The sequence below is a fragment of the Bombus huntii genome, chromosome 6, assembly GCF_024542735.1.
Source record: "Bombus huntii isolate Logan2020A chromosome 6, iyBomHunt1.1, whole genome shotgun sequence".
NCBI lineage: Eukaryota > Metazoa > Arthropoda > Insecta > Hymenoptera > Apidae > Bombus > Bombus huntii.
The window spans coordinates 12,479,904-12,503,897 of NC_066243.1; the positions used below are offsets into that span (position 1 = coordinate 12,479,904).

Below are 23,994 nucleotides of genomic sequence, written 5' to 3' on the forward strand. Positions count from 1 at the left end.
ACGGCAAGAAATCCTTCCCCTTTGTGAACGTCGTGACAAACGAGATGTAAAACCGATGACTACCGCAGCTAAAGCGATCGGCGCGCCTGTTAACTTCGAGGTTAATGCATATCATTTAAGCCGAAAGAAGCAGACTGCATTTATAGAAGCAACCATCAATGTCACGACGTCTGAACGATCGAAATAAACGTGCCCGTCGTTCGATCGATTAATGCACGCGTCAATTACAATTCCTCGCTTCTGCATCTGCGACGATGCTAGACGTACTCGACAGAGGAGATGGTCGGATGAATCTCGAAAGAGACGAAAAGGAGCCGGTTCGACGAACGAGGCCGGGCCTGGGCTGGAGCGAACGCGCCGCGTAAATATATAAATATTCGCGGACGCGCTCCAGGATGGCGGAGAGTGGGTCTGGTGGAGCGGAAAGGCGAACTTATCAGCGGAGTAGAAGACACGTTGCGCGTGCTCGCGGTGTGCACGGTGAGTCCAGCGAGGGGGCTCGCTTCGGTTGCTTCAGTGGCTCGCAAGACTCCGGGCCAATCGCACGATCGGCCGATTTCTTCTCCTTAGCTTCTACTCTCCGTAGACGTTGTATTTGCGTCGTGTTTGAATCGTGTTCGCGCGTCAATCCGTCTCTCTTCCGATTCCCGTAGGTTAGCTCTTGATCTTCTCACTTCTCGATCGGTCCTCGACACGCGTTGCTTGGGAAAATTCATAGTATAGACGCATCGTATTTTATTCCTTGGACGCTTTTACTTTGGTTAACGACGGTGTAAACACGTCTCGCAACACGTCTGATCTCGGACAAACGTCAGATATCTCGCTCGAATGCTTTTACTTCGAACGACATCGCTATAAAAATACTTGCCACTTGCGACCGTCTCGTTGACTTTTACAACTTTCTCGATAGTAGAAGCAACGATTCTTTTATTCTTTACGACAACGATATGCGCTCTATGTCTGACAGTTTTACAGCTTGTTTAGTGCAAACTCTTTTGGTATTGCGCGATCGAGGGTGAGAAATCTAAGGGTCGGTATTTTATATGCCATCGCGATATCGAAATTTCAGTGAACGTTTTGTCGTGGAAGTTAAGAGACTCGTGAGAAAAAAACAGAAACGAAGAGAAAGATGGCCACAGACACGTTGAGCGAACGGCTATCCACTAAGCTTCACCTGCAAACGAAGAAGGTGGGCGAGGACAGGATAAGAAGGGCAAAAGAAAAGGACGAGGATATTGCGATATTCAGCATGTTTTCATTGGAGGGTGACCCTAAGTTCAGATGCTGTCTGGGCAAAGACTGTCTGCTGGGAGATCCGAAAAAGGCAGATCCAGGTGACGAAAATGATAAACGACCTTCTTTCTTATTTTTCAATGATCTTTTGTTTAAAAACTCGAACGAAAACAAAACGTTCTGGGAAGTATCGTGTTCGACATTCCGGGTCGATCTTGGAGGACGTTGCAAAACCACGCGATGCACGCGGGGGCGACGAATAAGGTTCCGTTCTCAAGTTTTCCTAAGGTCGACATCGGCACGCCGATCGTGGGTCAATGTCGCGCAACCGGCCCGCGATAAACTATCCGATCGAACGGACAGTCGGCGAATCGTGCAACAGAGAAAGGAAAAAGGAATAAGAGAGAGAGAAAGAAAAATAGGCTCCGAGGAAAAGTGGGAATTCGAAGGGAACCGTGACCTTATGTGGAAACACGAGCACGGCCGCACAGTTCGATTGTCCGTGGCTACATTTGCTTAGTGAATCAGGTTAATTGTCCGTGACTCGATCAACCATACAGTTCTTAATAAGAAATCGTAAATAACGTGGAGAGTATATAACGAAACGTCTAACGAAATCTAGCGGGAAAGACGGAAACGTGTTTGCGAAGCGCGTGTTTAGAGAAGAGATAATCACCCAGAGACGCGGTAGGGAACCAAACAGACGGGTTTCTATGCTAATCGTACACTCAAGCTTTATGATTAATATAGCTATACGATCGTGATCGACTGTGTCGTGGGATTAATAAAGCGTTCGATACTTCCGGCTGCGATCACGACACGTGTGTCACTTAATGAACGTTTCAACATTTCCTGGAAAATTCGATTTTCCCTTCTAGTTACTTTTGACTTTAACGTTCGACAGAAGCTGTTTTATTTGAAGGACGCGACTGGTGTTTGGTTTGTTTGCGGATAATTCACAATGCAAATCCGTCTAACGAAGCCCAGCATCGTCGCGTAATGCACGCGGCAAAATTTGTCGTTGGTCAATTGCAAAACAGCTTGGAGTTTGCTACGGTGCGATTAAATAATGATGTCATCCGTCGTTTATTCGAATGTTCGCGAACTCTGGCAAAAGAAAAAGATCCTCGTGAAACGCGACTTTTCCACGGTTCGCTCTTCGTGCGTGGATCGATCGAAACGGTGACAAGAAGTAGATCGGGCGGACAACCGCGATCGATAGATCCTGGCAGAATGAGCCAATCGATTAAAAAATTGTGCATGCAGATAAGAAGTCCTATTAATACGACTGATGTAATTCATTGCCAGACTGTCATTCACGCTTGTTGTTAGATGCATCAATATCTATCGAGGCAAATTTCTTGCTTTCTTATCACGGCGCAATCTGCCTCGGCCGTTATCAACTACGTATTTGGCGCCTCGTAAATCCCCGATAGAGTAAGGAAAAGAACGATTTCGAGTTTGCTCGCGAGAAAGGAGACGTGGGGAAAACAATCGCGGCAAGATTGATCGTTCGAGGCTTGTCGTAGGCACGACACGGCGAAGAGTAAAGTTTTATGTAACGTTTCAAGCCCGTTGTGCAACGGCGAATGATTTAAAAACGGGCCGGATGCGACCACCGTGTTCTATATTTTCCTCTTGCACAATAACTAATAACGCTTTATGAAGGGACGCGTCGTGAAGCCTGAGCCGCGTCGAATTTCACGTGTTCACTTCACCAAATTCTCGTCGCTGTTAGTCGCGCAGCGCTCGCGTAGATCTGGAAAGTCCGAGGCCCGGTGTTCTCCTCGTCGGTGAATTTATATTTAGACTTGACGTGGCCGAGAATCGCCGCTTTCAACGGATTACCAGAACCTCGTCGATTCGAGATCTCGTAAAATGCGGAACGATCGCGTTAACGATCTTCGATTTCAAGACTCTGTAATCTTCGACCTGCGGTTAGCGGATCGACGCTTAGCTGTTTCCAGAAATACTCGAATCACACGAGGTTTTCGCGAATCTATTTCGATCCTTCGGATAAAAGAGCCGGTTCCGCACACGATCTCGATGAAAGTTTGAGGAAAACATGGGAAACAGCGAGTTAACGGCACCGCTCCTCCGAATTATTCTAATACGTAAATCGAATGAACGCGCAATTTTTCACAGTCGATCAGACCGATGAAACGCAGTGGTAACGAGCGAGCTAAAGCGACATGTATAATGCGATATTACCACATCGCCGGCCTTGGACCATCAGACTTTATACATATACGGAGGTATTGCTTGGACCAAGTGACGTCACAAGCCTTCTCCTGACTCACGGTGGACCAAAGGAATAGCGCACGGAAAGCTGTTGCTTTTTTCATTTTCGAGGACCACTGGAATCTAGGCTATCTATATTGGGAGGCAAACGGCCAAAAAATACACGGGCTACAGTTCCTGCTACTCGTTTCTCCCCCAGAACTTTTTGCACGACTCGTAATTAGGACCTTTTGCCGGTCTCTCAACCTATATTTTCGTCGGTTCCCATACACGAGCTCCGTTTGAATACAATAGCGTCTGCCTCGGATGATTAGCTATCTCTTCTACGTCTCGAACGCTATTGTATTCTACGATATCGAAAAAAAGAAAAGGAAGACTATTACCAAAACTTGTTCTGCTATTACAGCGTGATTCGACGCTGTACTTCCTTCTGCGCGCAAATTAGGCATGCGATCGTCCACGTGTAGATCCAAGATCTCGATAAATGGAAATAAACTTGATTCGAACGGGCATTACAAGGGACAGGCTAATTCGCAGTGACTGATCGATCGGAAACTATGGGACCGGTAACGGCGCGCTGTTCATTTATCAACGACCACGCGATGGATGATAATGCGTTGATTATATTGACGTTGCTGGCAACAGATGGTCGAATGGAGCTGGGTATGCCACGTCGATTCTTTCTACGATTCGTCCGCCTTTCCGTAAGCGCAAGAACTGCGAAAAAGTTTCCTAAAATGTGGGCAAATGGATAAGATTTAAACGAATTAAAGCTGGTAAAGAAAGAAGGAAACATAGTAGGTGTCGAAAGACGTTGAAACCGATGATTCATGAAACTTTGAGGACCACAAATGGTATTATTTAACTGATCACTCGGACCTCTTCTAAGTCCTATTAGATCACCTTTCGGAATAGCGAGTCATCGTTAACTCGGGTTGCCCTTGGTGCGGCGCAAAGAAAGAGGAAGGAGCTAAGGAGCGAAAGAAATGTCGGAACGCCTACGGGGGAAGATTCCGCGGCGCTCGAAAAAACTCAACGCAGACTCGTGCAAGTGTCACGATTGTCACGATTAGTAAACAACGCTTGATTCTCTGATATCATAGCGGAGGAAGGCGATTGAAAAGTGGACGCGTAACCACTCGTAAGATTGTGACGGATCGTGGTCATAAACTTCGATTCTGTGTTCGTCGCGACTACGAGAAAGGAAGCGACTCGAAGCTCGCGCGACTTCTCACGTAAACGGAAAGCGAAAGATTGTAAGCGTGGGACTCGATGATCTGCCCAATTATAGAGGACCAGTGACGAGCTCGCTCGCAACCCGGTAATTTCGTCGATCGTGGAATTACACGTTACGATCGGTATACCAAAGCGAAATTTATTTTCTCCTTCTCCGCGCGTGCCGAAGAAAACAACCACTTCGAATAAATTTGGTCGTTGAGTATGCGAGTCAAGTTCTTAGCAAAGTTGTAGGTAAATCGCAGAAAAGGTAGCTATCAGTTGTAAGTTTCTATTAGTCGATAGAAATGACTACGATCGAGTTGAATGAGTACAGCGAGCCATCTTATGTAGATTATTAACAGCCGTGACTAGAAAGTTCCGTGCATGAAACTTTAAAACCGCATTGCGGGAGATGACACCTATCTACGCCGGCGATCTTCCGGTTTTGCGCGACTTTTTACACCTGTCTCGTTGAACTTTCTAACCTACTTCTTGTACAAACACGACCAATCGTCACGAAAGTCGGTCGAAATAACTTCTCGCCAACAAAATCAAATTCCTCTAGGAATGGAAGATGAAATTCGAAACTACCCTCGGTTCGAATCGCGTTTCTCTACCAGATTGCCTTCCCTCTAAGAACGATTCCTTATCGGTGAGTTGTCGGAAAGTCATCTCCCTAGAATTGCACGAGCGAAACGGACATGCGAGCTCCGTCGGGTGCCGCACGCGATCGTTCAAACGCAAAATGCACCCTACGCTGCAAACTTTCACCCTTGCAGACCGATCGTCTAGACATTGCCACAATATTCCACCTCTTTTGACGTTGCTTTGTAATTATTTCGCGAAAACGTGATATTACGCGAGGGTATTGTTCGTTTGGGGAGAAAGTTTCGATGTCTGAAGGGTGTCTTTCGCATCCTAGGTACCAAGAAGATGGAGTACAAGACCAGGCAGTGGCACGAGAAGTGTTTCTGTTGCGTGGTCTGCAAGAACCCGATCGGTACGAAGAGCTTCATTCCGCGCGAGCAAGAGATCTATTGCGCTGCGTGCTACGAGGACAAGTTCGCCACCCGATGCGTTAAGTGCAACAAGGTAAATCGATGAACTCTGGCGCATTATAAGCAAGAAAATTATTCGCGTGTTTTAACGAATATCTTTAGTTCAGCAAACGATTATCTCTTCGAAGAATTCTCCTGCTGTTTAACCGTTTGGCGAAGAAAGTCCGTTTGCCGGAGGAGAATGTGTTCTCGTATAGAGAATGGATAGATAAAGGGGATCTTATCGTTCCAGATTATCACCAGTGGCGGCGTAACGTATAAGAACGAACCGTGGCACAGAGACTGCTTCACCTGCAGCAACTGCAACAATTCACTGGCTGGCCAGCGATTTACGTCCCGCGACGACAAGCCCTACTGCGCCGATTGCTTTGGAGAACTGTTCGCCAAGAGATGCACCGCCTGCTCCAAACCGATTACTGGTATTTATCTCTGTTTCTTCTTGCGAATGCGATAAACTTTATCCCTTGCGATGTTCATTTAACTCTTAGAAGATTTTCCTTCTAAAGAGGATAAATTTCTGATTCGTTGCCCGTGTATTTCAGGCATTGGCGGAACTCGCTTCATCTCTTTCGAGGACAGACATTGGCATAACGATTGTTTCATCTGCGCGGGTTGCAAGACCTCGCTGGTCGGTCGTGGATTCATCACCGACGGCGAAGACATTATCTGCCCTGATTGCGCCAAGATGAAGTTGATGTAGAGGGGTAGTGAAACATCGAGCGAAGAAGAACGAACGAGAAGTAGGGGAGAGGGAAAAGGAGTAAGAAAACGAGAATTATCAAGGGTCTACGGTGTCCAGTCTATATACGGGAATAATATCCTCGCTAAGAAACCTTCCCTTGGAAACAACTGGAAGAGTCCGCTTCGAGAAACAGAAAGAAAGAAGAAGGAAGTCGACCAACTTTAACATAATTGCAGAAGGATAATTGAATAGTTTAGTCACCATCTCTCGAACGCGATGAAAATTACCGTGTTTTCTCCCATACGTATAATAATATATATATATACATATATCGTTATACGTATGTATACGTGCTCATAGTTGAGAAACGCGGTACTTTTTATTGAAAAAGCAGACACCATCCCGCGACGATTTTTTTCGTATTGGTCGGAAAGCTCTCTGTTCTTCTCGATCGGCTCGGTAATAATGCCGAGCTTTTGTGCATATTATCTCGAAGCAGAGAACGCGAGCAGAAACGAGGGTACTTCCTAGCTTCGTAGTCTTTAGAGGTCATTTTAGTCACTCGCGATTCCGATTTCTCCGTCGCGCCGTAACAGCCGAAGAGACAAAGGAAAGTAAAATCGAACAAACGTAAAAATTATCGCAGAGAAGCGCGTTGGAGAAACCGAAGGAATATGCCTTGAAAAGTACGAGAATCAAACCGCCTTAATCAGTATAGTTACTGTCGTCAAGTTATCGAGCTGTGTGTTTAGAAGTGGAACGAAGTTACGTACTGTCGTGGTGTTATTAACGTTACTGTTTCTTTCTTTTCGCTTTATACAATGATAGAGAAACGCACGACAAAGATTAACGCGAGGAGTAAAAGTTAAACGACAGGGACAAGAAAGGAAGAACAGATGGATCCTATATATTCTTACGGAATTAAATTTGATATACCTATGATAATATTATTTTTATTTAACTTAAACTCACACGTACACACACGAACACGATCGCGAACAATCACACACGTACACACTAACGCGAATCCCAACACGCGCGAAAACTGCACCCTTTTTTCTCTCTCTCTCTCTCTCTATCTATCTCTATCTATCGCTCCGCGATATTGTACAGTAAGACTCGTGCAAAATTCGAGTATAACGAACGACTAATTAAAACGACGGGGCTCGGGTGCACAGTTGTTAGAAAAATTCAAAATTTTTCAAATTCAAGGGTTTTTCGATGTATGAGATTTTTAATGTACAAATTTTACTTTTGTATTACTCCAACGATCGTAACTAAATTTCTATCTTTCCTATGTTAGCCTCGGAACGATTTTAACTCTCACACGAGCCCACAAGTGCACATATTCGCGAATGCGTGAAAACGCGAATTTTAAATGCAATCGACCTTCATGTTCGATCGTTGTACTTTTTCTCGAACAAGAAAGTCAGTAAGGATCGAAATGATCTTGTTATCTCGCGTATCCGCGATATACGTTCGCGAGCATTTTTTGCATTAACCACATCAAAGTGGAGAAAATGATAAAAAATTGAAAAAAAATAAATAAAAGGAAGAGAAAGAAAAAGAATCACACGCATCCACACACGCATGTCGGACGAGTGTGCGACACGCACACGCGGAAAATCACTAATTGTGGCCTTATCCGCACGAGTACATAAAAATAAAAAAAAAAAACTAACGTCTTACGAAAAATAATTAGTTGTTGATACGGTACTTGGTAAAGATGTGTTACCGTCGAGAAGAGAAAGGACAAACGTGCAAGAGAATAGGCTAACAAACGGTAGCGTACCTCTATAACGAAATAAAAGGAAAGCGAAAGAAGAAGAAGCGACAAAAAAAATATCGTGACGACCAATAAAAAGTACACGTGCTATATAATATATGTTCTTACCGATCACTCACATACTAATCGCCTTAATTAGTAAACGATAAAGAGCAGAGATTATTCTATATTCAGCGTATCGTATACACTGTTATACTGTGAAATTGATAAATAAATAAATGTAATTATTTACAAGAGCTCTTTCATTTACCATTCACTTAATTACATAGAAATTCCAAGATGGAAATAATAGAGAAAGTTCAAAATTCTCTTTTTGCTTCTAACTACTAACTATAAATCGAATTCAAATGCAGGCTACATAACTGTAAATTTATACGAGTATAACAAAGGCAAGGGAAGACGTGTGTGGGATGAATATACCTTCTAAAACCTTGGATATCTTTTTACATATTTTTAAATACGATTTGGATCTCGCTTTACTGATTCCATAAAGATTCCTGTAAGACATTTAAAACTTTATCCTATGTCCTACCTATTACAAATCTAGAGGCTCATAAATCCTACCTATTGCAAATGTAAATGTTTATAAGTTCTATCTACCGGAGATCTAAGGATTTTATATAGCAATTATTTACGTAACAGTAATAATTATCAACCTATACATTCAGATTTATATATTTGCAACACTAATAACATTCTAGGAAGCTACTGGTGAAACTGGATAAAATGACTCAGGAGCAGGAACATGCTGTCACAGGTACGATGTAAAATAAAAATATAAATCGAGGAAGTTAATTCAAATGCACATGAACGTCGCACAGTGATAGCTGTCCGTTCGCATGTGTATGCTCCAACAATACATAAACGTTTGTTTGAAAATCTACGAAATTTGAAAAATCGACAGGCAAAGTCAGAGATAAATGGCATGCTCCGTCATCGTGATTCACCGTCGGTTTCCCAAATCAAATTTCCCGAAACACATGAATATGCGCCTAACTCTAACCCGATCAGGGATTGTACCAACGTGTCTGGCCCTATCTACAATTAATGCTCATACCGGAAAGTATCCTATTTATCTCACTTAACTGTATATTTAAAAAATGGCAAAATAGACACACGAACACACTGGTTCTACGGTTCTCACAATTTTTACACTTTAATGTGCGTAGCACCTTTCTGAAATTGTCTGACGAAGGCATTATCGGCGTGCATTGAACACGATAAAAACGCGTATAAATTTCAATTTTAATTACAATAATACGTACGAACATCTTTAAACAGTTAGCACTACTGGTATAAATGATATGGAGGATATCATTGTAATTTGACAGTCATATTTTTATATGACTCATATATCTCATTTATCAGCCATAATCATATTTTTTTGTTGCTTATAATTCTTTGTAGGTATTTAATCGTAGATCTAGCTGTGAATTCTAATTACGTCACTAGTTGTGAACTCTTTAATTATTTTTGATTATAGTGAATGTAATAAGAACTGAGAAACAACGCAATTCCACGGCCTAGCCGCACACACACAGACACACACGCAGAGTATAAAATACGTCATACAGGATATACACGCAACATCAGTTACTGAGAAATTATTAATCTTACGAACTAGTCATCGTACCCATTGTCTTTCTTCTATCCGGCAGTACCTGAGTCGGTGAGTGAAGCGCTGGCAATGAACATAGAAGGTGTTAAACCTGAAAATTCTAGGCTAAATATATAATTGACATATCTTTTACAATTTTCATGTAAAGAGACAATAGTCCTATTTCATTCAAATTTTACTGACTCTGTACTTTACCTTACTTTATTAATTTTCAAATAATATTTATATCAATAATTCTAACTGAAATAGTGCCCAACAGAAACATCCTGGAGTTATTTCGTCGTTAAAACACATCTTCGAAGCACAAAGAATGACTCAAAACTTGTTTTGATTCTGAAATCTTCTGGTCGCGAAGTGTCTGCTTACACGTGAAATTTGATACACCTTAACAAGTGAACAAAATTAGACATAATGCCTTCATATTTCATATTCCAAATTGCACTAAAATTATGTTGAAAATACAACTTAAATAATAATGTTGTTCCACGCTATCGTAAAATAAAAGATAAGATTGAATATAATCATCATTAGCATTATAATAATTTCGATCATAATTAAAATCTTCGTGCTAACGAAGTTTGAGTGTATCAGACTTCTCCATTACAAAATACTTGAACAAAGCCATTTCGCTATTTATTTCAATATTCATATAATATATGCTGTATGGACATTTAATCTTTGCAAATAATCATATTGAATATAATTTGATTTTATAAATAATTATAATGAATATATTCTGTCATTTTCAATCGTTTAAACATACATTAATTATTTACATTATGCTATTCATACAGATTGTTTATATTGTAGTATGTAAATATTACACTGACATACATGCATTGATCAACAACACTTAAAAACGCGATTCGTAAGAAAACCTGCCCTCAACTAAAAAATAAAATACAAATAAAAAAAGTTACTACTCATGGATATAATAAATACCTGCGGTCACCATGCTAGTTAAAAATTCTACGTAATACGATCGGTCACCCGTGTCGATTCGGACCTTTCATCCTACGACACGATTGAGTGACCAGAAAAACAAAGATGCATGCGACTCATGATTAAATGCGAAGAACGTTGTCATCGATATCGTTGTGGCCCAAGGGAAGCCATGACCAAGGCGTCATCAGACAGAACCGCCGAATTCGACGGAAGAAGCGAAGGCCAAAAGAAACTTGTAACAAAGCATAAAGTATTATAATTTATTCTCAATGATAATGCTAATTAATTTGAAAGTTTAAAGTAATAATATCGTAAAATACAAGGAATATAATGAAACGAAGTACAAAATAAAATGTTACATTGTTACGGAAAAATAGGGGAATAAAGTTAATTGGGATACAGTGTAAAAATCCTTACATGCTTAAAGCTGAGACACCGCTACATCCTTCCTGGCGAAAGGGGAAATGTTATGAAGAATCTGTAACAAAATATACAAAATATTACATTTCGTCCTTAAAAACATACTTTTACTGTAATAACATAGAAAAATAGAAGACTGGTAACGCGTCCGTTTAAATAATATTCGGCAAACACATTAGCTATACTCGGGTAATTTCACTACAACAATATCTAACAAAGTATTAAATAAGAACATATTAGTTAAACGAACCTAATAATCGTACAGATCTTCATTTTTTCTCACTTTTTCGCTGTATAACGTCATCTAGCGCCAAATCTTCACCTGACTGACTCCTGATTGGTTGGGATCATTTACAAATCTTGCACACAAGTTCGAAAACTTTCTTTCTAGTAAATTATGTATTATGTTATTCAAATCGCTACTATGTATATATGTATATCGAATCGATAACATCGCATGTGACACGAAAATGGTAAGAGAATCAGGAAATCCTCAAAACGTGAGGCAAAAGTGTTACATGTCGCATCTATTTTGTACCTTGTCTGTATCTGCAGCATAACAGAATCTCTAATTTTTTAATGACTAAGACATGTGACACGAACTTATATGTCATTACAGACGAGATGTACTCGCGTAGTAGCATATTATAAGTGACATTTTAGTTCAGCTTTCTCACCGCCAGATGACCATACCGTTTAGTCGCGTGCGAACAAACCCCGCTAAATGTAAAAGATCGAAACAATTAATATATGTCACAGCAAAGTACTAAACAAAAAACGAACAAAGTTAACAAAGACAAAACGAAAAAAAGTACGTAACTGTATCTATTTATCGTCTGAAGTGTAGAAACGATAATACCAAACACGATATTTCCGTTTTATTCGTCCAGTAGGAGAAAACTTACTTGCCTATGAATCTTTTCACCGTACCGCTATACTTACCAAGGCAAGGTCATTCGAAAAGTTCGTTGACCTATCAATGTCACCGATCTCACACAGGGAACCATAATCCGACTATAAAAAGATCTAGTGTCCATTTATTCGAAGGAACCTCAACGATCACGGGAAACGATTTTTACGTCAGGCAAAAGATGAGAAGAGCAAACGAGAGAGCGTAGTAATTGTCGAAAATATGCTGGTGAATTAAAGAGGTCATTATGAGAATGATAGCCCTCGCGGTGTAACATTAAAAAAGCGAATTTACGATCTTGAAGATTTGTATCTGCCCAGCCCCTCTTTCATACCTCGGCAGGGCAAGGCGTGCAAAACACATAACAATTACTTCAAAAATTCCACGTGGCCCCGGTAGGTATCGTTCGCTGTGAGACGAGCAAACGCAGTCGCTTAATTAAAACTCATGTAAATCGAGTAACCGCGCGGCGCTACGCCAATTAACTTTACATCGCGATGGCGAGCAAAAAGGATGGAAGGGGAAAGAATAAAACGGACCAGCGCGGCGAATGAGTGTTTCGTAAAAACCGTGGACGTAACAAATTGGTCCACGAAGCAAGACGCGTCTTCCGCCGATGCGAATCGCTTTACATAATACGGAACCGCGTGCTAAAATGACGCCAGTTCGATTACCGCCGATTCGTTCGATGCACTTTATTCTCGACGAAGTTTCGTTTACTTTGATCCCTCTCCGCGCAGATACCAACAAAGAATGTTTTCGGGCGGTTAATTTTCGTTAACGGTGAATCAAGAGCAAATAGAATGCCGTTTGCAAAGAATTGTGAAAGAGTAATGGGAACGACGAGAAAAAGGCAGGGCAAATTTTCGAGAGGCATCTTTGCTTTAAAGAGAAGGAAGTAAATAGACCAAAGTACAAATTTCGCTATCTAATTAAAAACGTCTCTGGCCCGAGAGAAAAGAAAAAACGGGAAGTTTAATAAATCTTTTTCGCACCGCAGCATTTTTCCGGACAATGTGTGCAAGGGCTACAGAATAGGTCGGCATAATTTTCAGCTTCCTTTTCTCCGGGCGTGTCAGAGAAAAAGTGACACAATTCCTTTTATTTCGGAGATAAAATACAGTATTATATCTGATCTTCTATTTTCGATTTTCCGACATCAAACTCGACTAGTTTTATTTTCCGAAGCATTCGTTTAAAAGATCGATCTAAAGTATCTACGAGTACTTTGTTTAACTAATCGTAAAAAGTTATCGTTCGATGCCTTTCGATTTTTTAAAACGAGCATATCCTTTCCCTGAAATCCGAGATCCCTGTCGATCGATTTCACGAAGTTCCGAATTCAGTCCATAAAGAAAATCACGAGCTTCCGTTGCACGTACACTGTACACATGTGCCGTCGGTGTATGGCGAGCTGAGGTGAAGCGAGGTCGATGGAAAGTGGCATAATCGCGGATGTGGATCGGCTCAAGGAGAGCAGAAGAGGAGATCCTTTACCTTACTTATGTAACGAGCGGTCGCCGTGTGTCTCGTGTCTTCGACCGCGTCCCGAACACATAGAAACCCTCTCTCGACCGTGTTCCTTCCTCCCTACTCTTTCCATCATCTTTCCCCTTTCCTCTTCTGACTTCTATGAGCTATCGTGATGTTTCTGTAACCGGTGTCCCTGAAAATCCCCTCGGCCTTATTGGGTCGACGCAGCTAGTCACCCCCTTTCTCCTTCGGATCCGTTTTCAGAATTGTCTATAGCTGCGAGTTTCCTAGAATTACAGATAATGGATCTATTAACTTTAACAGAACAGGATGAATGCATAGAACATTTTTGAAAGAGAGAAGATATCATAGCTCTTGCCCTTTGCATTTTGTTTAAACTTTACTTCATTACTACATTGTTAAGCTTGATTATGCCGGAAATTCCATCTTGAGCATAAATTTCTCAAGCTTTTGTTACAGCCATTCTTAGTGACTAAGCGGATGGCTCGTGTATTTGTCCATGACTCCTTAAGAAGAAACATCCTTTCCAACGAAATCTCACGAGACAATTAGACATGGAAAAAATTCCGGAGACAGAGATCGGTGTTTTCTCTGTAACCGATGAACAAGCTCGGAAGCTCAAGTATGGAGGAGGAGTTTCGTTTAACGATCAGTCGTAAAAGTCGAAAGCACGAAGCCGTAAAGGCATTATTCTGGCGCGACGGTGATTTCGACACCGAAAACGGAGGCCGTTGTTGTCGGAGGTCATTCGTCGGTTCAACGTTCGGGCCATTTACCTGGCCTCTGCTCGCTGAATCCTTCGTTATCGACGTTCCGCCATTGCATTATCATTTCCTTCACGATCATGTATTTTCAATCACACGAAATTTGTCTGATGATTCACAGGTGGAAAGAATTTCAAAGGATCCGTCAGCGTCGATAGAAAATGAGATTGAGGACTGAGATCACCGATCAGGATGAGCTCATCGATCACCAGTCGCGACGATCGAGTTGATCGAAGAAGAGATGCAAGTGTGCTGCCTCTTCCTCCGAATCTTTTTCTTTTTCAGAATCGCGAGAAGCGATTGCTTTAACCCTGTGAGCAACAAAGTGCGAAGGGAACCGATAACTCGAGCGTAATCCAGGTCGCGCTACCTTGTCCGTCGACCTTCCGCGGTATTTCTGCACAAGTCGGGGTGATGTTCGTTGCCGACAGCAGGAACGACGTTACTGATGTTAACACGCGCAACAGCGACAAACTCATTCGATGCCAGCAAACGTAGCATCGAATTAAAAGTATTTCTAAGGATGTCATTGCCTTTTTCACTTTCAAAACAGCGTAACTCCCAAATCTATCGTCATCCTCCTATACTAAATCTCTATCCCTACTCCCAGTCTAGTGACAACTCATTCTCTCTCAAGAGTCAGAGTTAGCATAATTTTGACCGATTCACCGTACGATGTCTCATCGTGGAACAAAGATCCCAGTTACGGTGATATTTAATCGGTACAGCGTTGAAGACAGTTCTGACAATATCTGTAAGCACATTTAACCGAAAGTGTTCTTCTCAAACTTACTTTCTTCGTATCAAACTTATCTACAGATCTTTTTCTTCTAACTTATCGATCGCAAGCGACTACGTTCTTCTATCGTAATCGCAGCTCTTCGATCTTTACGTCACCGATAGGAACAGGGATGATCGCGTGGTCTCATCGATCCCTTGATCTCCGTTAACCGAGCTACCTTAAACGAAGGGCAGCCCGAGTTCTCCGTCGATCGGCATTCGGAATCCGAATCGCGAGTAACTCACGCCACTGGAATCGACCTCTCGGAGGAAGGGGATGAGAATACCGAAGAAGGAGAAAAGCCGAAGCTGCTGGAGGGGGTTAGGTCCGAGTGGAGGTGGCGAGGACGAGCAACACGCAACACGACACAGCCAGAAGCGAACGGAGACAAGACGAGGGAGGACGAGGATGGTGACGATGGTGTGTGACGATGGTGGCGGGGACGCGGTGGAGGTGGCAGGAAGAAGGACGAAGGAGAAGCGAAGGGAGACGATCGGAGGCAAGTCGAACGAAGACACAAGTTCATATCCAAGAAGATGTGGGACGATGGCCCGGAGTAACCTCCATCAAGGATGGACTTCCATCCACCGACCGCTGGGACGTACTATACATCCATACCTTTCCTCGCCAGTTATGCGAGGCTGGATAATCATCGTGTAGCGGGCGGCCCCGATCCTCATCTCCCAAACATCGAGTTCACGCGAAACGCTATTTGGATTTTCTACTTCCGAGTTTTCCTTTGTTCCTTCCGTTTGAACCCACGAACGAGCAATCGCGGCTCGTTCAACTAGTTTCGATCGATCACGGAATCGACTACGAAGAATAATGGAGTTAAATGCTTTAACCGAGAACGTTTGTTCGTGGAAGGATTTTGGAGAACGATGTATACCGATCGCAGTAGCGTGTAACGTGTATCCGTGATGGGAATATAGAGCGGAACAGGGCAGAAATATTCGTATCCCGGTGTGGGATTAATTTCTATTTTCAAGACAGTTTGGTAAGGAGCCCAAGATTATTGGACCTGAAAATGGTCGTTGATTGTCGCGCGAGCAGATCCTCGTACACGGTCGATGTACCGGTATCTTGATGGTTCACATGTCGATTGTAATTTGTTTATCGGCTGAAGGAGTTCGGGTGTCGGGGTGAACGGCCGTCGAGAAAGAAGTATCGTTGTTTTCTTTCAACGGCCGCCCGGAGCGGATAATGACGTCGACGAGCGGTCGGCCGTTTAGTCGAAATGTAGAACAGGAATCGTAGAAAACGAGGGAAATTCTTGTTTAATCTTTAGACCACCGATCCGTGCTGACTCGCTCCAAATTTGTAAGACGCGACTGAAAGTACGACGTTTCTCGTTAGCAATAGGGAACTCCGCTTCTGAAATTTCGTAGAATATTCGAAAGTGTATTGGTATCGCGTGACGTCGAACTCGCCGATGAACGATCGAAAGGAAAATGCTTCGACACGCCACAAACGGTAAGCAATGAATCATAAAGGTTCGAGGATGACGCGCGATCGAACTCGGATCTCGAACTTTCGCTAATTACACAACAAGAATGCTCCGAAACGCTTAGAATCTGCCTACGATCTATCGTTCGATCGTTTAAACACGTCTTTGTCCGTTATAAAACTCGTTCGCCATAAGAACGAGAATCACGTGTGACGCCGAAAAATCAAAAGTCAGGGACGCGATGACAAACGATTTCCTGACCAAAATCCGCCATCGTCGTAGAGCAGCGAAAAAAAGGAAAAAATAAATGATAAATAGCGAGCGTCCTAGTAACGGTGAGTCGTAGAATGTTGCGTAGAAAAGAACGTGTCGAAACAATTCCGTGGCATTCCGCGAGATGGTCAGGCCGACGAACCCCAGCGTGCGCGTCCATGCGAGCAGAAACGAACGCATACGCGTGAAAGTAATGGCGTTGCGCCAGTGTGCGTGCGATGTGCACGACTTATGTGCCTGCACCACGTCACATGACTTCGCCTTAACCCAGTGCCAGTGGCAGTTGCCCATGGAACGAGCGCTTTTTGGGTCTAGGTCTATCGAGGGCGTTCACCCCGCTTACGTTGTTAACACACTTACCATACCGCTCGACGAGGCCTCGCTACCACCGCCGCCGTCGTCGCCGCCGCCACCGCCGCCGCCACTGCCAGCCTCGCGGCTCGCTTCCACCGCGCGGCGGCCACCAACCCGCCAACCAGACGAAGAGAGTAACGTCTGCCTACGCCACTTTGACCTCCGGCCACGTGGTCAAGAGGCTTCACTTTTAATCGCGCTCCGCTCGGATCGACTCTGCTCCGGCCGGTTCGCTCCTGCCGCTTTGCACAGCGTCTGAAAATTAACAGCCACGAGATTAATTCTCCCCTATGACTAAACATCGCAGGCAAATTTTTTTCTTTCTTTTAGGGGAACTGATGGATCGGATAACGGAGCTCGAGTTTTTGTTCCTTTCTCTCGCGTCAAACAGGTACTGGAAACGACCAAAGTCTGATCGGTGAATAGCGAGGGACGTTCGCGAAATTTTGTCGACGATTTTACGAGAGGTCATTGTCCGAGGACAGTGACGAGATCAGGACGTTCATCCCGTTCGCATTGTCACCGTAATAACACCGCGTCCATCTTCTCCAGGCAGACGAGAAAAATCCGACTACCTACGTCTCTTGGAAATCCGTCGCCTCCAGTGTTCGCTAAACAATAGAGTGACATTGTCACTCCGAAAATTATACTACTACGCTATCTTTGAACACCCGCCATCTATTCGAATCGAGCGTCGATCACATTCGACGACTCGACGAACCTCTGCAAGCTCTTCGTTCATCCACCTCGAACGCTAATTGCAGCTGGTTCGATACGAATTCCGGTGTCGGAGAAGCGAGGTCGTTTTTCATCGGTCGAAACGAGCCTCGCTGGCGTCGATAACAGCAATCGAATCGATGCTCGGTTTTATCGGTTCCATTGAACCCAACGGTCCGCTCGGTCGTTTCACCTTCGCTTCGAACGGTCGCTTAACAGTACATCTTTCGGATGTAGATTTCCTCGTCGATGGCTGGAATGACGAAATTCACTCTCTCGCATGCGGGTCCCTATACGCTCGCCAGGCCACGCCACGGTACTTTCGTTACCGTCGAATGGAAAAGTTCCCTAAACGCAATCGGGACAAAACGACTCGGTGTTACCGTTAGTCCTCGCGGTGATCGTGCCTCTTACTCGTCGTTCGTTCGAAGGCGGCCGCACCTTGGCACGAAGATAGAGGGTGAAAGCCCTACGAAACCATTCGACATGAATGAACGTGTTTGTTTCGAAAACCGTGATCGTTATCGCGTTCGATGACCGGAAGAGCTCTATGCGTTCAAACCAATAAAGATTGCTCTCGCTGGGACAAATTTCTCAGATACTCGAAAAGTCTGTCATCGATGAAAGTTGTATCTTGTTCGAAGAAGGTTATTGGTCTTTGCATACATTTAAAAATATATACCTAGCGTTGAAAAAAACGTTGACCTTCGAATATTTATCTTGAAGTTTCATATCTAAAAATAATTTCAAGCGAACGACCTCACTCCTACGATCATTTTTCTCAACTTATCTCATCCTCTAACGCACGATCGTTGAAAAACGGCCGACAAACGACAATAGAGTCTGGAACGTTCGAAATTTCGTTGTGGTGATCGTCGTGACTAGAAGGTCCTCTCGTCTCTTCTAGCACGGCGACTATCGTCGGACTCTCTCGTCGCGTATGCGTGCCGCGTACCGGGTGCTCGATGCACATGCACATGTACACACAAGCCCGTGTACACATAGACAAACGCTCGCGCCGTTCAGGAACTGCGATGCGTGACCTAGTGCCGTTGCGCCGTTCTACCTTCGAACTAGGTCTTCCTCGTTCCCAACTAAGTCCGTGCGGCCAACGACGTCGAGAATGCACCGGCGCATCGGGCCCGTCATCTTTCTAATCTTTTGCGATACACCTGCACCGCTATTCGTTCATCTTTCTGTTTAATTCGTAAATGTTCCTTCGAACATTTTTGGTTCGAACGGTTAGGTCTCTGTTTAATCAGCCATTGCGAGAAAGCTTGGAATTCGTGGAACTTTCGGTGGACCTAAGATGGTCGTAGAATGCGAGAACGTTGCGCAACCTAAGAGATTAAACCACCTCCATTCGTAGTTTCCGGAGAAATTAATCTTCTCGAGTGAACAAGGTAATATGCTTTGGGTTTCGTCGAGCGATGATTCGCTGAAAGACGTAATAGCTTGTAACGTCGTCGGTTAGTGCTTCGTTAGTATGACAATTTGTTATCTTCCTCTGCAATAATAAGTTAGCAACAATTTTTACGCTAAGTCCTGCCAATCGTCCGTTCTAATTAATCGAGCATTCTAAACTCTGCAGGAACGATCCGGACAAAACCGTACGCCGAGACTTTCTCACCGAAGAGGAAGTTTCGTTTCAGTCGCAAGAATTCGACCGTACCGCAAGCGGGCCCGGTCGAAATCGACGATTACGTAAGGCGATACGTTGTCCTGTATTCCCCTATGGGGAACGTAATCGTTTCGGGGCCCCGTTAGAAGCGGATTTGTTTACGTACGGGGACAAACACCTGCGAGAATGGCGGAGGGAACAGTAAGCGAGTCATTCCATAGGAGCTTGGCCAGGTATAAGAACGAAATGCGGTGACGTCGGGTCAATGCCTCGTATACGGAGCAGCATACGACTCGCCGACTTTCCGTATATGCCCAGAAACCACGGCTGAGATTCGTGCTCGAGCCAGATAGCGATAAAAACGAATGTGTCACGGGAGAATTCCCTTTTCAAAGCGGAATCGCGCGATCACCTTGCGCGCCCCCATTCTCACCCCGAAACGGATACCGCTTCGACAACCTACGATCGATCCGATTGCCAATGTCTCGTCAGCTTGTTCGTCGCATTGCTCGGTGCTTCGATTCGATCATTCGCGATAACGTCTTACAGCAGCGTTTCATCCGCGGATATTCAAAATCGTTGCACGATAGGAATTGAATCGAACTAGGAGCTGATGATCGATGTCGTTGCTCTTTTTCCTAGAACACGTACGTTGTTAGGTTGTCGAATATTTCTGTGGGTCACGTTGTTGCCGTTATAATAGCGTGGTCAAACGATCATATACAAAAATGTTAAAAGACGTATTTTTTTTGCGCGGCATCAACGCCAATTTAGATCTTGCGTCACGTAGCACGCGTTTCCTGTGCGCGATCGAACGAGCAACGCGGAGGAGGATCGTTGTGTATTCGTATACGTATGTTGCTTAGTTAGTTACGAAATAGCACGACAATAACGCGATCGTCGATATGAGATAAATGGGAAGCTTAGTCACCGGCGGCTACGAATTCGACAGGTTAAAAGTTTCAGGGTCGGGACTTTAACCTCGAGCATTGAACTCCGTGCAAAAAATGACTTGCCGACTAGAATAGACCACTGATTCTTTTCGTTTTTTTTTACCAAGGATCTGTGGTTTCCTGGGCTTCGCGCAGGATCGTTCGATGAAAATCGGTATCATACAGGATGGTGATTTTTGTAACCCTTGGAAATTTTTCGCGATGCAAAAACTTCCGCGTTGCGTGCGCTTTGCATACAATCGGTAACGCGATTCCAACGGTCGGTCGAGAGGAACCGGTTGTTAAAAATGTGATAAACCGGTCGCCAAAGCGGCGAAAAAAATCGTTGAACCGTAACCCCGCGCTTTTTTTCAACGGGCGCGAATGTTTCTCATCGGAGTTTCTCGAATCCATGTTGGGAAAACGAAAGATCGCAAGAGGCAGACCTTCGCCCGGTTAATTAAATGCTCGAATGTTGCGCTTAGAACGAATTATGACGTATAGTTTTTCAGGGAAACGTTAGGTCTATTCCACTGACGCAATATTATTTAAGATTAAAAATTTAGTCGTATTTCGGGCCAACCAAGAAGCTACAACTTTTAAAAGAAGCGAGTCAAATAGAGGAAGAAGAAAAAATAACGGGACAGATGACCGTGAGGGAAAGCAAAAGGGTTTTGATAACGACAGACCCGATTCAATTTCATAGTGCCGATCCGATTGATATTCGATAATTGCTCATAAGTTCGCTATTATAGAATACGAATTTGCGATTAACTGATACATAGGTATACACGATTGAATTTAATCGTAAAAGTTATCTCTGCCAGACACAGAACGATGAAAGGCTTGTCAAGTGCGAGGCGTCGATACCGTTCGATTCGCGGTCAAAGCCATCGCTAGGGACAGCCTCGAGGAAGCAGAGCGGTCGTCGACCCCTGAAAATACTCTTACGCATTGTGTGCCACTTCACTTCTGAGCGGTCTCGAGGCGAGCGAGGACGAAGAACGAGCGAGCGAACGGCGGCGTCCCTCGCTCGAGGCAAGCGAGGACGAACCTCGATGTTTCCGACTTGGTGTTACATTATGGCTCACCCTAGGATTCCACGCAGCTCTCTACCCACTCCCCGATCCCCTCCCTCTACCACCAACGCCTCCTCCCTTTCGACTTTTTCCTCCTCTTCCATCTCGCGCTTCTCTTCTTCTACTTCTACTTCTTCATCTTCTTCTTCTTCTTCCTCTTCTTTCGTTTCTCCTTTCAATTCGATTCGCGACTCAGACCCAAAGCTAACAGTACTCCCGTGCCTAGCCTAGCCAGACGTTGAGACCGTCAGGGACGTACCGCTCGAATTTCTGGGCCCAAACGAAAACGAGTCAGCCAGCCTCGAGTAACGTTAACACAATTTTCTCCCCTCACCTCCAGGCTCGTTCCCTTTCGAGCGTCGACATTTCGATGACTTTCCCAGACCAAGTCTTGTTTCTCTCATTTGATAGGTCTGAGATTTGTACAAGGGATTATAGAGTTTCGTTAGAAAACCGAAAAAGAGTAGGAGAGCGGTGTCAAGTGCCATTGTGCATTGGTTTACGCGTGGGTATTTCGGTAGCGAAGGCCACGATAGAGAGACATTTCTCAGAATACGCGGTTGTTAAATTAAACAGCTGGCGCGAGGACGTTTCAAGGATAGAGCTGTCCATCGAGTATTCAAGGTTCTCGTGGGTTATTGGACCTTCGCTCCATGGAAACGGATTAAAATTTCTAAATCGAGGATCCCGTTGCGGATCGAACAGTCGTCGGCAGGAAGCGTTACCGTACAAGCAGGGAAAGTGTCGAATAACTCGAGGAAAAAGTCTGGAAGAAATCTGTTTGTCGAAATTTATAACGCTGTAATTCTACAGAGCGTTTAGACGTAATATTCGATGATTGTTGGCTCTTCTTATCTTGAAACGGACACGCGGCTTGATTGCAAATCTTGGAGCTGTCATCCGCACTAATCGTTGAACGTTCTTATCGCGTTCGAAAACAGTGGCAATTTCGAGCGCGTAATTACACTTTGCGCGGAGACGACATTAGTCTTGCAATGTAGGTGAAATAGATTTTCCAGCTAACGGAATCAATTGGGAATACTTTCTTTAGTCGATTTCATCGTTCATCCTGATACACATAATCCACGGAGGAACGTGAAAAGGAAAAAGCATCGTTCCTTGGTGCTGTATAACGTTAACCGTGCAAATCTCTAACATCGATGTTGGAAAGTTTTCATTGAATCTAGAGCTGCTAGAGCTAGCAAAGTTTATACACTTTCCTGGTTTCACAGTGGATCGTTGAATCGTTCGAGTTAATTACTGTTCGAAGCAGCAGTGGCGGCGGTAATGCCGTGCAGAATTCGAGGCAAGAAGAGAGGCATCTGGCCGATGTAGGTGAAGTTTCTAATGCGGAGTCCCGGTGAGAAGAAGCGCCGCGGCGCGATGCAACGTACACGTATACACAGTCAAGACAAGACCACCTCCACCTCTATGGAAAGAAGTAAACTAGTGCATCCCGGTGCGCGGTGCACGCAACCACGATGTAAGAGAGTATTTTCAGGGGTTAACGAACTCGCAACGGACATCTCTCGCCGGCCGTGTCATACTTTGCGCTTCTGAACCACGTTTAACGCGATATCAGGGGAAAATCGTCGATTTTTCTTCCGATTCCGCGAACGTGATTTCAATTTGAGCTCAGTTCGAAAGTCGATTCGCGGCCGGCACGCTTTTTCGCGCGTTTTAACCTTTTACTTTTCAACGTTATCGATTTTCGACGATTCTTTTTTTTTTTACGGAAAAGGAAACGTTAAGAAGCACTTTGCAAAATTAGACAACGACGACGATATATGTAAACGAAAAACCTAGAGAAAAGTAAATTCCTTGCACGAAGATTCTATGTATATAGGAAGAGTCTATGACATAGATCGGAGAATGCGCTTCCGGTAGAAGAGTGGTGAAACGCGTTATTGGCCTTCCGGCGTCTCAGCGAGCGGAAGCGACGGTGGCGGGAAGCGCAAGGTGAAGGTAAAGGTAACGCCGCAACGTCGAAGGTACGCCGAGAAAAGTGGCGATTTAACGTGATCACGGCGGCTCGGTACGCAGCTCGGTAACGACGAGCTAGCTAAGTAGTGCAAGCGTAAGAGTGCTCGATGCTAGAGGTCAGTAACCACTTGCGAACGCTCCACTCCGTTCCGTTCCGTTCCGGTTACCCGCTCCGCGCGGTACGACCGATCGCTCTTTTCCTCCAGAGATTATCCAGAGATAGAATTTTTTGTTCTGCTCGCTTCCAAGAAATAAATCTTAACATTTTGAAATAATACAAACTCTTAATAAGCTGCTAATCCTTCTAAAATTACACAGTATTCGTAAAACGTCGAGTAATTTTTCCACGCCGGTGCTGCGATGGGAAATCAATTTCGTTGTCTTTAGTATTACGCGTCTAACGGGCAAAGGACATAACATAAAAACAGTGCCCGTGAA

General features: G+C 44.1%; 2 protein-coding genes across 20 annotated transcripts in view; one reads left to right on the forward strand and one right to left on the reverse strand.

The window, feature by feature from the left end:
- Positions 1-8,452, forward strand: part of LOC126866539 (four and a half LIM domains protein 2) — a 71,478-nt gene extending 63,026 nt beyond the window's left edge. For 11 of the 15 annotated variants that reach the window (XM_050620241.1, XM_050620235.1, XM_050620242.1 and 8 more), the window contains 3 exons: positions 5,615-5,784; positions 5,983-6,169; positions 6,293-8,452. In XM_050620241.1, coding sequence (XP_050476198.1) covers positions 5,615-5,784; positions 5,983-6,169; positions 6,293-6,450 — 515 coding nt within the window. In that variant the 3' untranslated portion in view covers positions 6,451-8,452. The other 4 variants (XM_050620251.1, XM_050620248.1, XM_050620247.1 and 1 more) reach the window with 4 other exon arrangements.
- The window catches only part of LOC126866552 (protein FAM76A), a 48,545-nt gene continuing 32,047 nt past the window's right edge, over positions 7,497-23,994 (reverse strand). The window contains exons 7-11 of one of the 5 annotated variants that reach the window (XR_007689916.1): positions 17,231-17,479; positions 13,609-13,871; positions 11,452-11,588; positions 11,199-11,259; positions 7,497-11,013 (exon numbers count right to left, since the gene is read on the reverse strand). The gene's annotated coding sequence lies outside the window, so the exon portion shown is untranslated. Of the gene's footprint in view, positions 11,014-11,198; positions 11,260-11,451; positions 13,872-17,230; positions 17,480-23,994 lie in introns of all 5 variants that reach the window. The other 4 variants (XR_007689914.1, XR_007689915.1, XR_007689913.1 and 1 more) reach the window with 4 other exon arrangements.